General features: G+C 33.5%; 2 protein-coding genes across 2 annotated transcripts; both read left to right on the top strand.

Moving 5' to 3' along the window:
- The first annotated feature begins 719 nt into the window (after positions 1–719).
- On the top strand, positions 720–1,673 carry LOC127549176 (olfactory receptor 4F3/4F16/4F29-like). Its single transcript, XM_051977008.1, has one exon. It carries the CDS (start codon positions 735–737, stop codon positions 1,671–1,673), a length of 939 nt encoding a protein of 312 aa, XP_051832968.1. The 5' UTR covers positions 720–734.
- A 12,679-nt stretch (positions 1,674–14,352) lies between these two features.
- On the top strand, positions 14,353–15,306 carry LOC127549175 (olfactory receptor 4F3/4F16/4F29-like). Its single transcript, XM_051977007.1, has one exon. It carries the CDS (start codon positions 14,368–14,370, stop codon positions 15,304–15,306), a length of 939 nt encoding a protein of 312 aa, XP_051832967.1. The 5' UTR covers positions 14,353–14,367.
- The last annotated feature ends 1,064 nt before the right edge of the window (positions 15,307–16,370 follow it).

Here is a 16,370-nt window from a genome sequence, read left to right as displayed (position 1 = left end):
GGTAAATTCCTTCTGTATCAGATGTAGAAGACCTTCCAGTTTTAGTGCAGAGCTTCAAATACTCCCTTTAATGTTTGTAGTGTCTGCACATCTTTTTTCCATAGATAATCTGGGCTAAAAAATGATACAATGTGATTAAAAAGAAAAAAAAAATCCTGCTCAGTATCCTGGTCTGTGTGTTTTCTAAATCTTTGTTGGAGGCATGGTTGGGAAGAGCTCTGATGTACTATTTCCTTCTACTCAAAGATCTTACCTAGTCTCCTTGTCAATTATTTAAAAAATTTCAGAGAGTTCAAGTAGGATGAACATTTAAAAAGGATCCTTGGGTTTGATAATAAGAATGTCAATAGTAAACTTGGGGAGGAATTTGCAGTCTAATTATAGGGAAGGAAGTCCTTATTAGTTGAGTAGGTTGTAAGCAAGTATAGTAATTGAGAGATCCCCACTTTTCAGTGCAGTTACTTCTGGCCCTCCAAATAAGTTAGCATATTTTATATTTACTTTTCTCTTGAATCTGTTGTTTTTTCCCTAGTAGAATTCAAGGTTCTTGAGGACAAGGTTAGTATTTTGATTTTGTATCTATAGTAGCCAGCACTGTATCCAACATGTAATAGGTGAATAATAATGTTTGTTGATTTGAATTCTGGAACATTAATATTGTTCAAAATAATTTGGTTTCTCTCTTTATTCTCTTCTTAAAGGTGACTATCAAGGTGGTATCACTGACCAAGACAATGGAAAGAAATAATCACACTGTGGTTACAGAGTTTGTGTTCTTGGGACTCACCAATTCTTGGTATTTGCAGCTTTTCATCTTTCTATTCTCTTCTGTGTTTTATGTGGCAAGCATGATGGGAAACTTCCTGATTATTCTTACAGTGACTTCTGACTCTTGTTTACATTCACCCATGTACTTCCTGCTGGCCAACCTATCCTTCACTGACCTAGGAGTTTCTTCTGTTTCTTCCCCCAAGATGATATATGACATTTTCAAAAAACGCAAGGTCATATCATTCTCTGGCTGCATCACTCAGATGTTCTTTATTCACTTGATTGGTGGTGTTGAGATGGTGCTGCTTATAGCCATGGCCTTTGACAGATATATCGCCATATGTAAGCCTCTCCATTATTTGACTATTATGAGTCCAAGGATGTGTACTGTGTTCCTGGTGGCTGCTTGGACCATTGGCTTCATCCACTCAGTGGTCCAGCTGGCTTTTGTTGTTAATCTGCCATTTTGTGGCCCTAATGAGTTGGACAGCTTTTACTGTGACCTCCCTCGGTTCATCAGACTTGCTTGCACACATACAGATAGACTAGAATTCATGGTCACTGCCAACAGTGGCTTCATTTCCTTGGGTTCTTTCTGTATCTTGGTCATCTCCTACATTTTCATCCTAATCACTGTGCAGAAGAATTCTTCAGGTAGTTCTTCCAAGGCTCTCTCTACTCTGTCAGCTCACATCACTGTTGTGATTTTGTTTTTTGGTCCCTTGATCTTTTTTTATATCTGGCCATTCCCCACATCACACTTGGATAAGTTTCTTGCCATTTTTGATGCAGTTCTTACTCCTTTTCTCAATGCAGTAATTTATACACTGAGAAACAAAGAGATGAAGATGGCAATGAAAAAAGTGTGCAATCAGCTTGCAAATTTCAAGAAAATTTCTTAAATCACTGAAAAAATAAAATAAACATTTTAGTAACAATAATTTGAAGCTTGGAAGTGAAACGGATGAGTTTATTTTTGTTGGACTGAATTTGAGTTCCTGCAAGGACATTGGAATGACACTAGTCATTTGGGAATATTGTTTTGGAACTGGGGGAGATAAATTGAGGTGATTTCTAAATTGTTTACATAAATATTTTAATTGAAATAATGTATTTTTGCAAGATTATTATTTGACCAAGTAGACAGTGAAGAGAAAGGATTTTGATAATAGGAGAATTACCTGATTTAACTGGTAGAAGCAAAAAGAATAATGAAGGAAATAAAGAAGAAGCAATAAGGAAATCAAGAAGAAAACAAAAAGTTATCTTGACCCAAAAAATAAGGTAAAGAAGTTTTCAACAAAGAGTACAATTGACAGTTCGAAATACTGCATGATAAGAAGTTATTGGCCTTTTTCCCCTCTTTCTAAATTCCTTACTACTGATTCCAATAAATTTTCCTTTCTTTTGTATTCTAGAACCCATAAATACTCTAGAAAAAAGCCATTTGTTTAATTAAAGTAAAGTAGCATGAACAATTGAGCAATACATATTGGTTTCTACAAGGAAGTTTTTGGATAAGTAGATTTTGCTTATAACATAAATTTATTATTTTTGATCTTGATGTCCCCTGTAAATTATTCTTCAAACTATCCTTTGGTTTGCATAATTTCTAATTCATACCTAATAAACTACAATTTCTTATCTTCCTTTTTCTTGAGTGGGTTTATAATTGCTTTCATGTTGTCTTCCCTTTTAGAAGACTGTGAGCTCCTTGAGAGCCAGGACTATATTGTTCCTTTCTTGGTATGCTCAGTGCTTAGGACAATGAATATTTATTAAGCATCTAATTGTGTGTCAGGCATTGTGGAGATTCAAAGAAAGATGCAACATCCTTTATTCTTAAGGTGCTCAGATCCCCTAATGGGGGAAACAAACTATGTATGAACAAGCTTTCTTTTTCTCTTTATTTCTCTGTCTCTCTGTCTCTCTACTTCTACCTCTCTACCTGTGTCTCTCTAGTTCTCCCCCCCCCCTCTCTCTGTCTTTCTCTCTTTACACATATATTCATATACAGATAGATAGATAGATTGGGGCAGCTAGATGGCTCATTGGATAGAGCACTGGGCCTGAAGTCAGGAGAACCTGAATTCAAATCTGACCTCAGATACTTAATGTTTCCTTTCTGTGTGACCCTTGGCAAGTCACTTAACTTCAATTGCCTCAATAGAAAAAAATCATATAAATAAATGAATATAGATGTAGATATAGATGAATAGAAATAATAAACAGTTATTATATATGGAGGTGATAGAGGGAAGATACTAAAACTAAGGGGGATTGGAAAAGGCTTCCACTGTTATAGCAGAGTTTTATAGGAAGTAGAGATGAGGAGAGAGAATATTCTGAGCATTGGAAATTATCAGTGAAAATGCCAGAAGAAGGGAAATGGCATGTCAAATGTAGCAATTAGCCAGAAGATTAGATTACCTAATATGAGTGGGAGAAGTATAGAGAGATATAATATGTGAGGAGAAGAGAAAGTAAGTAGGGGAGAAAGGGCATGAAAAAGTTTCAGTGCCAAATAGAGGATTTTGTATTTGGTCCTGAAGGTCAACCACTGAAATTTATTTCATAGTGGTGTGTGTGTGTGTGTGTGTGTGTGTGTGTGTGTGTGTGTGTGTGTGTGTTACATGGTTAAATGTGCTTTAGGAAGATTACCTTGTCAAAAGCCTAATAATTTAAGGCATGTTAGACATTGAATTCTGTATTAAACTGTTATCTCTTTCACAACTTGGCTTTTCTTACTTTTTACACATTTTAAAAAAACTTACTGAACACATTTATGCTGGGCTTCCAACAAGGTATTATTAAAAATATCCATTATATTTGTGAGTTTTTGAATTTTTAATCTTCTTAGTGTTCTTCCTAATGCTTGCATTTGAATATCATTTTTTTCTTCTAAAATTCAGTAATTTTATGAAATATATCTTTTGTTTTCATTTTTCCTCCAAAATGACCTCTCTTTCCTCAGAAATGATTATATTATGATTATTATTATTATATCAATGGTTCTCATCCACATTAATGTCCTGTATCATCTCTTTTTACTTAATTAGGAACTTTCCTGGGCATTCTTGAATGACCTATTCTATCATTTCCCTAGTCCCCCAATTTCGCTATTTTTTAATGTTCTGATGAGAAATAATTTAAATCTATTTTTTTGTAAAAATAAAGTTTATAATTATTATTTCCAGCTTAGATTTGTTATTTCATTGCATCCATTATTTGTAGCTCAATATCATTGTCCTCATTATATTAACTCACTTATACATAACTCACTTTTTTGTTTTATAATTCAACTAAGTTCAATTCAATCTATTTCAACAGGTACTATAAGTGTCCTCTATATGCATGGCATTGGATTTGATGCTGGTTATACAAATAAGAATAAAATAGTTACTTCAATCATGGATTTTCATTCTATAGTAGAGATGAAGAGCCATCAAGTACATAGTAACTAAATATAAGGTATGAGCAAAGTTATACAAAGTAATGAAGATAGGATGTGGGAATACAGAGAGATGCAAAGAGGTACACAGAGAGAGATAAAGAGAGAGGGATTAGGAGAGACAAACTGGGGGAATCAAGAAAAACCATTTAGCACAAACAAAACCAATGGAATCCAAATTGGAAGGAATGCAGAAAAATGAAAAAAAAATTACAGAGAGTTTCTTTGATAAAGGCCTAATTTCTCAAATATATAGAGAACTGAATCAGTTGTAAAAATACAAGTCCTTCTTCAATCAATAAATGGTCAAAGGAAACAAATAGGAAGTTTTTAGACAAATATATGTGTATAATTACATGAAAAAAATCTAAATCACTATAAATAAGAGAAATGCAAATTTAAACAATATTGAGGTACCACCTCATACATAACATTGGCTCATATGACAAATAAGATAAATGTTGTGGGGGATGTGGTAAAACTGCAACACAAATATATTGTTGATGAAGTTGTGAACCGAACCCACCATTCTGGAGAGCAATTAGGAACAATCCCCTAAAGGCCTTAAATTTGTGCATCCCCTTTGACATACCAGTATCACTGGTAGGTTTGTATTCGAAAGAAATTTTTTAAAAAGGGAAAAAGAATTTGTTTATATAAAAATATTTATCACAATTTTCAAAAATTAAAAAAAAATAATTTTTCTCAGTTACATGTAAAGCTGTTTTTTACATTTGTTTTTTTTAAACTTTGAGTTCCAGAATTAATTCCTTCTTCTCTACCCCAACCTTCTTTTAAGAAAGCACTTATGAAATTATGTAAAACATTTCCATAAAAGTCAAGTTATGAAAGAAAACATAGATCTCACCCCTTCTCCCCAAAAAACAACTTTCAAGAAAAATTTAGTTTAAAAAATGAATATACTTCAGTCTCTATTCAGACACAGTTCTTTCTGTGAGTATGGATTGCATTTTCCATCATAAGTCTTTCAGAGTAGTCCTGGATCATTGTATTGTTGAGAACAGCAAAGTCCTTCACAGTTGATCATCTCATAACATTGTTATTACTTTGTACAAAGTACATTTCACTTTGCTTTAATTCATATTTTTTATTTCAAATTTTTTTCTGAGTGCATCCTGTTCAGCATTTTTTATAGAACAATAATATCCCATGATAATCACATAATCAATTTATTCAACCATTCTGCAATTGATGGACATTCCATTCCTTCAATTTCCAATTCTTTACCCTGAGAAGAGAGCTGATATGAACAATTTTTTACATATAGGTCATTTCCTTTTTTTTCCTTTTTAAAAAAAATCCGTTGGGAGATTTATGCCTTGTAATGGTATTGTTAGGTCAAAGGACATGCATGATTTTGTCGTCCTTTGGATATAAGTCATATCTTTTGATTATTCATCAACTGGGAAATAGCTTCTATTTAAAAAAAAATTGACTTGGTTCCTTATTCACTTGATAAATGAATTAATCTCTTTATCAGAGAAACTCACTGCAAAATTACTTTTCCAGTAACTGTTGCTAAATGTATCACCCCTGTTTATTCTGTTCTCTTTTTTTTCACTCTGACTCTACTCAAAAGTGATTTGCCACTGATCATCTCCTCCTTCAATACTCCCTCTCTTATATCTTCTTCCTCCTTCCTTATTCCTTCTTCTTCTATTTTCCTTCAGGATAAGATAGATTTCTATGCCTATATTGATTGTGTATGTTATTTCCTCTTTGAGCCAGTTCTGATTAGAGTAAGGTTCACTTATTTCTTCTTTCCTCCCTCTCTTCACTTCCATTGTAAAAAACTTTTTTTTGTTCTCTTTTTTTTATGGCAGAACATTTTTTGCTATTCCACTTCACCCCTTTTCTTTTACTACATATTTCTCTTATTCCTTAATTTTATTTTTAAAGATATTAAACCTTCATATTCAACTCATGCCTGTTCCCTCTGTAAATGTATGTGTGTGTGTGTGTGTGTGTGTGTGTGTGTATCCACTCCTTCCAATTTCCATAATAATGAGAAAGATCTAATGAGTTATAAGCATCATTTTCCCACATAGGAATGTAAGCAGATAAACCTTATTTAATCTGTTATGATATCCCTTTCCTGATTACCTCCTTATACTTCTTTTTAGTACTGTATTTGAAAATCAAATTTTCTTAGCTCTAGTCTTTTCATCACAAATGCTTGAAAATCCTCTATTTCATTGAATATCCATCTTTTCCCCCTGAGGGATTATATTTGGTTTTGCTGTATAAATCATTCTTGGTTGAATCTTAACTCCATTGCTTTCTGAAATATCATATTCCAATATCTCCAATACATTAATATCAAAGCTGTTAAATCTTGTATTATCCTGATTGTAGTTTCACTATACTTGAATCATTTCTTTCTGGATGCTGGCAATATTTTCTCCTTGACCTAGGAGATCTGGAATTTGGCTATAATACTCCTGGGATTTTTCATCTTGGGATCTCTTTCAGGAGGTAATGGGTGGATTCTTTCAATTTCTATTTTATCCTCTGGTTCTAGAATATCAAGATTGTTTTCCTTTATAATTTCTTGAAAGATGATGCCTTATTTTTTGATCATGGTTTTTAGGTAGACCAATAATTTTTATATTATGTCTCTTAGATCTATTTTTATTTTTCCTGAATTCACATTATTTTTAATTTTTTCATTCTTTTGTTTTGTTTTATTGTTTCTTGATTTCTCATGTAGTCATTCACTTTTGTTTTATTTTGACTTCTTATAAAAGTTATGAGCTTCCCTTTGCTCAATTCTAATTTTCAAAGAATTGTTTTCCTCAGTGAGTTTTTGTATCTTCTTTCCCTTTTGGCCAATTTTACTTTTTTAAGTCATTCTTCTCCTCATTAGCTTTTTGTATTTTCTTTTGCACCACTCTCAATTCTCTTCCCAATTTTTTCCTCTATCTCTCTTACTTGATTTTCAAAATCCTTTTTGAGCTCTTCCATGGCCTGAGACCAATTCTTATTTTTCTTATAGGCTTTGGATGAAGGAGCTTTGACTTTGTTATCTACTTCTGAATATATGTTTCGATCTTCCTTTTCCCTTTAGTAGCTTTCTATGGTCAGGGTATTTTTCTGTTATCTGCTCATTTTTTCAGGCTATTATTCAGTTTTTTAACTTTGTTAAAATGGGGCTCCATTTCCATGGTGGAGGTTGCACTTTTCCAAGCTATTTTTAGAGATCTGTCTATGGACCTGACCACAAGTACTTCTTTCTGCTCTGGAACTGTGAAGAGTGTCCCAGCTCCACTGTGGCTATAAGTTCTAGTGTGCTGAATGAAGCAAAAGAATACTTCCTCCGTGACAGTCAAAAGATTTTCTGTGAGCTGAGCTCTCTAGAAGCTACTGGTTATGCCCATGCCATGGCCTCTCCTAGTTTGCTGGTTTCCCAAGGCTCTCTCTTCCTCCTGACAGATCTTTCCTGTTCACCTTCCAAGTCATCTTTGGTATCTCTGTGCTGAAAAGTCTAGGAACCACCAGTATTGTACTCATTCAGAGACCAAGGCTTGTTCCTGCTTTGTGGCACTGTGACTGCATGGCCTGCACTGGGACTGTGTGCTGGCTTCCACCCTGTGCCACAGACCTTTTCTGTTGGCCTTTTAAGTTGTCTTCAGCTGGAATATATTTCACTCCATCTTTCTGTGTGTTCTGATGTACTAAAGTTTATTTAATTGTTATCTAAAAGAATTTGGAATGATCTGGGGGAGAGCTCAGTGAATCCCTACCTTTACTCAGATATCTTGTCTCTGTCACATAGCAGTTCTTTTTGTGGTGGTTTAAAATTGAAAATTGAAGGGACACTCATCAACTGGGAAATGGTTGAACAAGTTTTGGTTCAACCTAAAAGATGAGCTGGATGATTTCAGAAAAATTTGGAAAGAATTACATAAATTGAAAAAAAAGTGAAGTGAGCAGAACCAGAAATCATTGTAACAGCAGGATTGTATGATGAATTGTGAATGACTCAGCAATACTATAATCCAAGACAATCTCCATGGACTCAGCTAGTTTTTGAACTCAGGTTCTAAGACTCTAAGGTTAGGACCCCATATTTGACAATTTTTCTACTGTATCTTTCTGCTACATGCAACTCACAATGGTATATAAATTACAATTTAAATGTTTTCCTGCACTGTTTTTCAAACTTCTTTTAAGTTTCTTTATTAATTTTAACTAAAAATTTCTTTCTAGTAAACAATTTTTCATTTGAGAAGGAAGAAAAGTTTAAACTTAACCAAATTGTCTAAAAACCACAATGTGATTAAAAGATATTATATGTATATAAGTATACATAAATTTAAGAGAAAGAAAGCACTAACAGCGCAGCATATTAGGAAATATTTCTTGTAGAAAATGTCACCTAAGCTCATTCTGGAAAGAAACTTTTTAACATTCTTGCTCTAAAGGCTGAAATGAGGAATTTCTTTTCAGAATCAATTGCTGAGATGGGAGATTGAGTATTTATATTATCTCAGTAATCTTCTAATCATGTGAGGTAAGTGCTATTAATATCTCCTTTTGTAGGTGAGGAAATTGAGGCACAAAGAAGCTAAGTGATTTATTCAGAGTCACACAGCTATTTAATATCTGAAACAAAATTCAAACAAAAATCTTTCCAGTTCCATCTGGAGTTTTATCTACTCTCACCTCCTTAAAAAGGGGGTGATATGGAGTAGATTAGGAAGATTGTCAGCATACAGTTTGGACTGGAAGGGGAATATACAGGAATAGCAACTCATCTAGGAGAATCATTCAAGGACCATTTAAATTTATTAACCATGACATGATCAGACTTGACCTTTAGCAAAATACATTTGACACTTCTATGAAAGAAGGATTAGAGATGGAAGAGATTACAAATGAGTCCAAAATTTTTGTACAAAGTCATAGATCTGTTTCTATGGTGAGTGGAGGAAGTTCTCATACTGTGTATTCTCCCAGGGTGATGAAAGTAAAGCTCTTTTAACTACTTATGTGGTTCATGCTATATACCCCATGATATAAGATTATTATTTTATATGAAATTACTATATACTTTCTTCTTTCACTTGATCAGATTCACTGCAGAAAGCCAGATGAAATTTGGTGCAATAAAGTGACTGATTTTATGTTGAAGTCTGAAAATATGTTTGTTTCTCATGTTTTCTAGATATATCTTTGTTGCTAAATTAGTCCAGAAAAGGGTCAAATGGCCTTTTTCACAAGGAACATTCACATCTCTTCCTAGTTATACTTTATTAACATTTCTACCTAGTTACCATGGGAAAACCAGCAGAATCCTAGGAGACAAGTCCTTTGGTGAAATGATGTCAAGCTGGTAAAACTATTCTTTACAGCATCACTTGGCTGCTAAAGATCTGTCTTTTTGCACTTAGCAGAGTTTTATAATGCTTTTAGTGCTTCTAGTGACTACAAATATTCAGAAGGCTGATTTTTGGAATCCTTTCTGCACAGCTATAGTATCAGGTCCTATGATATAACAGGTAAGTGAGAGACATAGGAATAATTCTCCAACAAATAAAACTGTACCAGCAGAAGATCAGATTTGGCCAGATCTCCATGTTTCAGGGTGAATAGATGATGCTGGGAGCAGCATCATTCATTACATGTGACTGTGATGGTTTGGAGTGAAGGCAGGTCTGGAGCTGACCTATTCAAGGAAAAGAGTCAACAGAGAGAAGAAGCTAAATCCATAAAGGGAGGATCAATGTGAAGAGTTCCTATGCCATGGATATATACCTGGAAAGAGAACTTGATTTCATCTCCTGACAAATGTGTTAGAGAAATAAGAATAAAGATAAAAATTTAAAAATAATTTAACCATCTCCTCCAAACTTAAGGAATTTTCTTTTTCTCAGTGAAAATGTCTACCCTTCCCCCTTTCTTTAGAATATTTATTCCCTTTGTTTACCTTAACTTGCTACCTTATGCTGTCTGGATTTCATGGTTGACCATTTCCAAGGTAAGCTCTTTTAAATACTAGGTTCTAATGATTTCTAGATTTTTTTTCCTATATCTGCAATGAAAGTGGCAATGTCTTATCATTGGATTTTTAGTCCAATCCTATTGCCTGATGTTTCTGGAGAAAGTCACAAAATCCTAATGCCAAGTTCATTGTAAATTTACCCTATTCCAACTCAACTGAAATCCTATTGCTATTAATTATTTTTCATCGCTTATGAATCTTAGTTGCATACCTGTAGTAGTAATTCTAATCTTTCTCATATTCTTCAACCTCTCATATTACATTCCCTAACATTCTGTAGATGATCTTGTCTCCTACTTTAATAAAAAATTAAAGTCATCTACTATGAACCTCCTTCTCTTTCATTTTGTACCTATCACCACACTTTACCACTTCAATATTTTGCCGTCTCTTTTCCTATTCTCTTCTATTTTCTCATTATTTCAGAAAAAGAGCCATGGTGGTAACATCTTCCCAGGTTAATTCTCCTAACTGCATCTTTGAGATTATCTCCTTTTGCTTTCATCAGATGTTCCAAGTGATTTATCAATTGGCTGTCTTTTCGGATCTTTAATTCTTCTCTTTTACACTCATTACTTTTCCTTCATTTATAAACCTCTCCTATAATAAAGAACAAAACAAAACAAAACAAATACCCATCCAGTCAATGCAAGCAATCAGGATGCTGTTTATTTCATTTCTAAAAGTAGTGTCTAAGCTAATTTCACTTTAGTTCTACAAGTATTCATTGAGTACCTGAAAAGTATGAGTCAAGAAGCAGTGTGACAAAATGGACAGAATCTTTGGACTTAGATTCATGAAGATGCGTGTTGGAGTCAAGTAAACTTATCAAAAGTCATCAATCATTATAAAACACCTACTATGTTCCAGACAATATGGTAAATTCTTCTTTTTATACATATTACCTAAACTATATCACTGGAAGGAATTTTCAATCTAGATTAAAAATACAGGTTCTTTTCCTCCTGCTTCCTCCCACAAAAGTGGCCAAATCACTTTGATAATGATATGGATACAAAGATTCAAAGGTAGAAACTTTGAATGTCATACTCTTGATCCTGGCCTCTCCTCCCATTTAAGGCTTCTGATTTTTATTCAATAGATAGTGATTGTTGGAGTAAAGACTATTGGAAGTTTTGTGATGTGATTAGAGCTTCTCTTTAGGAAGACTGCATGTCAGTAGTGTCTAGTTTAGATAGAAAGGGAGAATCAGAAAGACCATAAAGGAGATTATTACAGAAATGTCAATTAAAAATAAAAATGGAATGAATCAGGGTAGCAGAGCACAGAAGCTGGTTTGGGGGATGGGATACTTGCTATCTCTCTACTCCCTTAAGAATAGTTTAGAATTAGATTAAGAAGCAGCTATTTATCACTGGCAGTTGGCTTTTAGTTCTGAATTAGGAAGGCACATTCAATGGTAAAGGATTCATAAATGTTTATTGATTAATTATAAAGCCTTGAAGAACAGTTTAAATTTATAACTTCACTGTTCTTTGTATTCTTTTGCCACCTTTTTTTCCCTGTCAATGTCTTAGTTCTTTTCCCTTCCTTATTATTATAGACATTTTGCCTCTTTGAAATATTCTTTAAAAATTTTCATTTTCTTGTTCTCATCATATTTATTTTAGTTCCTTTCCTTTTTTTTTTTTTCTTGATCATTTCTTCCTCTTTGGCATTTGCCAGGGATTCATTGAGTATGGGAGATAAGGGCTGCTATTCCACAGATAGAAATATATAATAATAGTGTCAAGGTACCCTCTGTTTGAGAAATCCTTAAATATCTTGGCAAAAAATTTTAATTAGACAAACTTCTTTTCTTTCTACTTGATATACTTGGAAATAATAATGTTATTAATAAATAATACTAAAGAATGAAGTGAAAATAAATATATTTTTTTAAAGAGGTGGGGTAGGAATAAGAGAGTAAGGTACAAAATTATTACCAGAAACAACAAGCAACTTAAGGAATAACTTTTAGAAGACAGAGATGTTAATCAATCTACCCATTTATTAAGTGTTTCTTTTATAACTTGGACTACTAAATAAAGCAAAACTTTTTTTCTGCAAAAAGTATAAAGATAGAGTTGGAGAAATAAAAGATTGAGACATGGAATAACTTAAAAACTTGTATAAACAGAATTAAATTTTGTTATATAAATGGAGAACAAGGAATTCACTGTATCATGGGCTTCCTTTAAATTCCAGCTAAAATCCCATGTTTTATTGGAAGGCTTTATCAAACCTTTTTAATAAGAAGTATCTTCTGTTTGTTAATTATTTTTCTATTTATTCTGTACATAGCTTGGTTTGTATATATTTGTATGTTTTCTCCTTATTAGACTGGAAGATCCTTCAGGGAAGAGACTGTCTTTTTACTCCAAGCACCTAGTACAATGCTTGGCACAAAGTAGACTTTTAATAAGTGTTTATGGATTGATTGATTAATCATAGGACCTAAAATTACACAGGATTTTATACATGATATAGGCCATTGCTTTACAGATCAAGAATTGAAGGCATGAGAGCTTAAGCAATGTGTGCAAAGTTCCACAGGGAGTAACAGCTGATTAAGAATCAGGACTGGGATGTAGGACTCTTTCCATTAAACTAAAGATATTTGATGCCTTTCCTGCCACAATTCCACAGTATACTTTTAGTCATCCTAGCAGTGTTAATAATAGTTAATACTTGAACCTGGGTCTTTTGATTTCTCAGCGAGTGTACTTTCTACCATCCTGTGTTTTTTTCTAGAGATTAAGACTAAGAGTATACTGACTCTAAATAATGGTTGAATCAGCTCACAACTCCACTGAAAGTAGTTAATATCTCCATTTTCCCACATCCCCTCCAACATCTGTCCTTTTCTTTCCTATTAGCTTTTAAAATTATATCTCCTGAATCTAGTTTTCAGATCAGTTATTTTTCCAATGAGATATTTTACATTTGCTTCCATTTTCCCATTCTTTTGGTTTTGCTTTATTGTTTCTTGATATCTCATAAATCATTATTTTTTCATTTTCCAAATTCTAATTTATTTTTTTAAATTGAGCTCTTCTAAAAGGATTTTTTTTGGGGGGGACTGAGATATTTTTATTCTGTTGTTTGTTCATTTTCCCAGACTATTTTTGACTTTTAACTCTTTGCTAAAGTTAAACTCTGCTTTCGGGATGGAAGGTTCAGTATCCCAAGCTTTAGGGGTTTTGTACATCAGTCTTCAGGGCTAGTTCTGATAGTCTTTATGCTTTCAATTTTTCCAAGTTAGTATGATGTGTTTACTTTTCTCCTGGTCTGTTTTCTTGTCTCTGAGAGACCATAAGCACTCTTTTTTCTTTTACTCTGGAACTATGACTAGGGTCTCTGCTCCACTGTGTCTGCAAGCTTTGGGTATGCTGGTGCTCTTTTTTACCCTAGGATTGCCACACAGGACTGTGATTCAAATCTGAGTGTGGAAAAAGAGTCCTGTCCCAAGTGCCAGCAAACAGAGCTCTGTAATTTTTTTCTGACCAGTCATCTCTTGCCCTTTCTACCCATCTTGCTATAAATATAATAAAAACTATATTACAACAGCTAGGTCAAGATAAGTGAGAATTAAGAATCTTATACTCAAATCTTACCTTTTGAAGTTATTACTATATAAAAATTGCCCTTGTTTTAGATTAATGGAAATGTACAGTGAATTAGAATAATGCTACCACATCATGGGATTCATTACTTCCACTATTCATTTTGTCCTACCTCATATTCTGAGTCCCTTTCTACTTTCTAAAACAGAACTCCAATAAATCTAATCAAATATTTTTTATTTTGTTTTTATATGAAGCATGAGTGAAATGGTATGAAAAGATAAAAAAGTATAAATAATAATAACCTTTCTTCTTACATGAACTTTTGTATTTATTACCTCAGATGTTTCGCACAAAAAACTTCTGAATTATAATAGGCAACAAAGGAAGTATTATTAGATTTCCATAGTTTTTGTTACACATCAGTGGCCCTTGAGTAGTGTTTATTGAATTGACTTGAATTCTGGGATAACATTATCATATCCAGTAATCTGAATTCTCTCTTTATTCTCTTTCTACAGGCAACTTCAGAGGTTGCCTTGCTGACTGAATCAATGGACAGAATGAATTACACAGCAGTGTCTGAGTTTGTGTTCTTGGGACTTACTAATTCTTGGGACATTCAGCTTTTACTCTTTGTGTTCTCCTCTGTGTTCTACCTAGCAAGCATGCTGGGAAATTCCCTCATTGTGTTTACAGTGACTTCTGACCCTCACTTGCACTCTCCCATGTACTTCCTACTGGCCAACCTTTCCTTCATTGACCTGGGGATTTCCTCTGTCACTTCCCCAAAGATGATATGTGACCTTTTCAAAAAACACAAAGTCATTTCATTCTTTGGCTGTATCACCCAGATGTTTTTTATTCATTTGATTGGTGGTGTTGAGATGGTGCTACTTGTAGCCATGGCTTTTGATAGATATGTTGCCATATGTAAGCCTCTCCATTATTTGATTATTATGTGTCCAAGAATGTGCACATTACTTCTGGCTGCTGCCTGGATCATTGGTTTCATTCACTCAGTGGTCCAAATGGCTTTTGTGATTAACTTGCCCTTCTGTGGCCCCAATGAGCTAGATAGTTTTTATTGTGATCTCCCTCGGTTCATCAAACTTGCTTGTACAGATACATATAAACTTCAATTCATGGTCACTGCCAACAGTGGCTTCATGTCCTTAGGTGTCTTTCTCATTTTGATCATATCCTACATTTTCATCCTAGTCACTGTTCAAAAACATTCATCAAGTGGTTCTTCTAAGGCTCTTTCCACTCTTTCAGCTCACATCATTGTGGTAATTTTCTTTTTTGGTCCAATTATCTTTTTCTATGCATGGCCATTTAATTCATCACATCTGGACAAATTTCTTGCTATCTTTGATGCAATTCTAACTCCCTTTCTGAATCCAGTCATCTACACACTAAGGAACAAGGAGATGCAATTGGCAATGAAAAGAGTGTGCAGTCAGTTTGTGAATTTCAGAAAAATCTCTTAAATGACCTAATGAGAAAGCAAGAACTTCCAATTTCCACAAGAAGAAAGTCTAGAAAAAGAAATTGTAAGGGAAGAAAATGAGTTTGATTTTAAAAAAATGTTGATTTTGAATTTCTAGGTAGACCCAATGGGAATTTTCATGTACAGATTTGGAAACGAGTTTAGAGATGGAAAAAAGCTTAAGGCAGTAAATTTGAATGTTGCATACATGAAAACATAGCTCTAACAATAAATATGCATGGAATTATCATTGGAGAGAATAGATGGAACAGAAAGGAAATCTAAGGGTAGAAATTTGAGGGAATTTACTACAATTGTGAGATGAAAGGAAGCAAATGAAGACTAGTGAAAGAAACAGAAACATAAAGGGTCAAGATTAGATTGAGAAGATTCTTATGTTAGAAAACTCGAGCATGAGGAGAATATCTATAAAGAGGTGTTTATTGACAATTAAAAATTGAGGAAATAGCTAAAAGTTTTCGTTATCTTCTTATCATCAACTCTAGGGCAAAATCCTTTCTTATTTATTCCAGGTGCATTAACTCTAAGGGAAAAAAATCTTTTTTTTGCAATTGAAAAACAACTCCCTATCCATGTTGATTCCTATGAAGAAGACTGTCAATGACTTTTTGAATAATTAAAGTACTACTACCATGCATATTACATATGTACTATTTTAAAAGAATTTGGTTTTGGAGTCCCTGAAAAAAATTTTAATGAAATTTTTTTTGTTGCTTGATACATGTGTTTAGTATGTACCTAATGAATCATTCCCTAGGGTCTTCTTGATTCTGTTGGATTAGAAACTCTAAAATTTTTGAAAAAGGACCTTTCTTTATTTAAAGAGACCAGATTTTGTTAATCTTTTGGCCATTTGGCCCTTTTTTGATGGCTATTTTTAAATTTTGGTCTGGGTCTTCATTAAAACTTGGTCTCTGAGACTCTTGTGTGAATATTTGAAATTTTAATCTCCGCTTTTCAAGCTGAAGTTTGATTTTATATATAGTTCTTATTCTAGATTCAAATACTTTTCATGAAGAATTTTATTGGTTTTTCTATTACCAA

The sequence above is a fragment of the Antechinus flavipes genome, chromosome 2, assembly GCF_016432865.1.
Source record: "Antechinus flavipes isolate AdamAnt ecotype Samford, QLD, Australia chromosome 2, AdamAnt_v2, whole genome shotgun sequence".
In the NCBI taxonomy this organism is placed as follows: domain Eukaryota; kingdom Metazoa; phylum Chordata; class Mammalia; order Dasyuromorphia; family Dasyuridae; genus Antechinus; species Antechinus flavipes.
The sequence above is the reverse complement of the archived record's forward strand: the minus strand, read 5'-3'. Positions and strand labels throughout refer to the sequence as shown.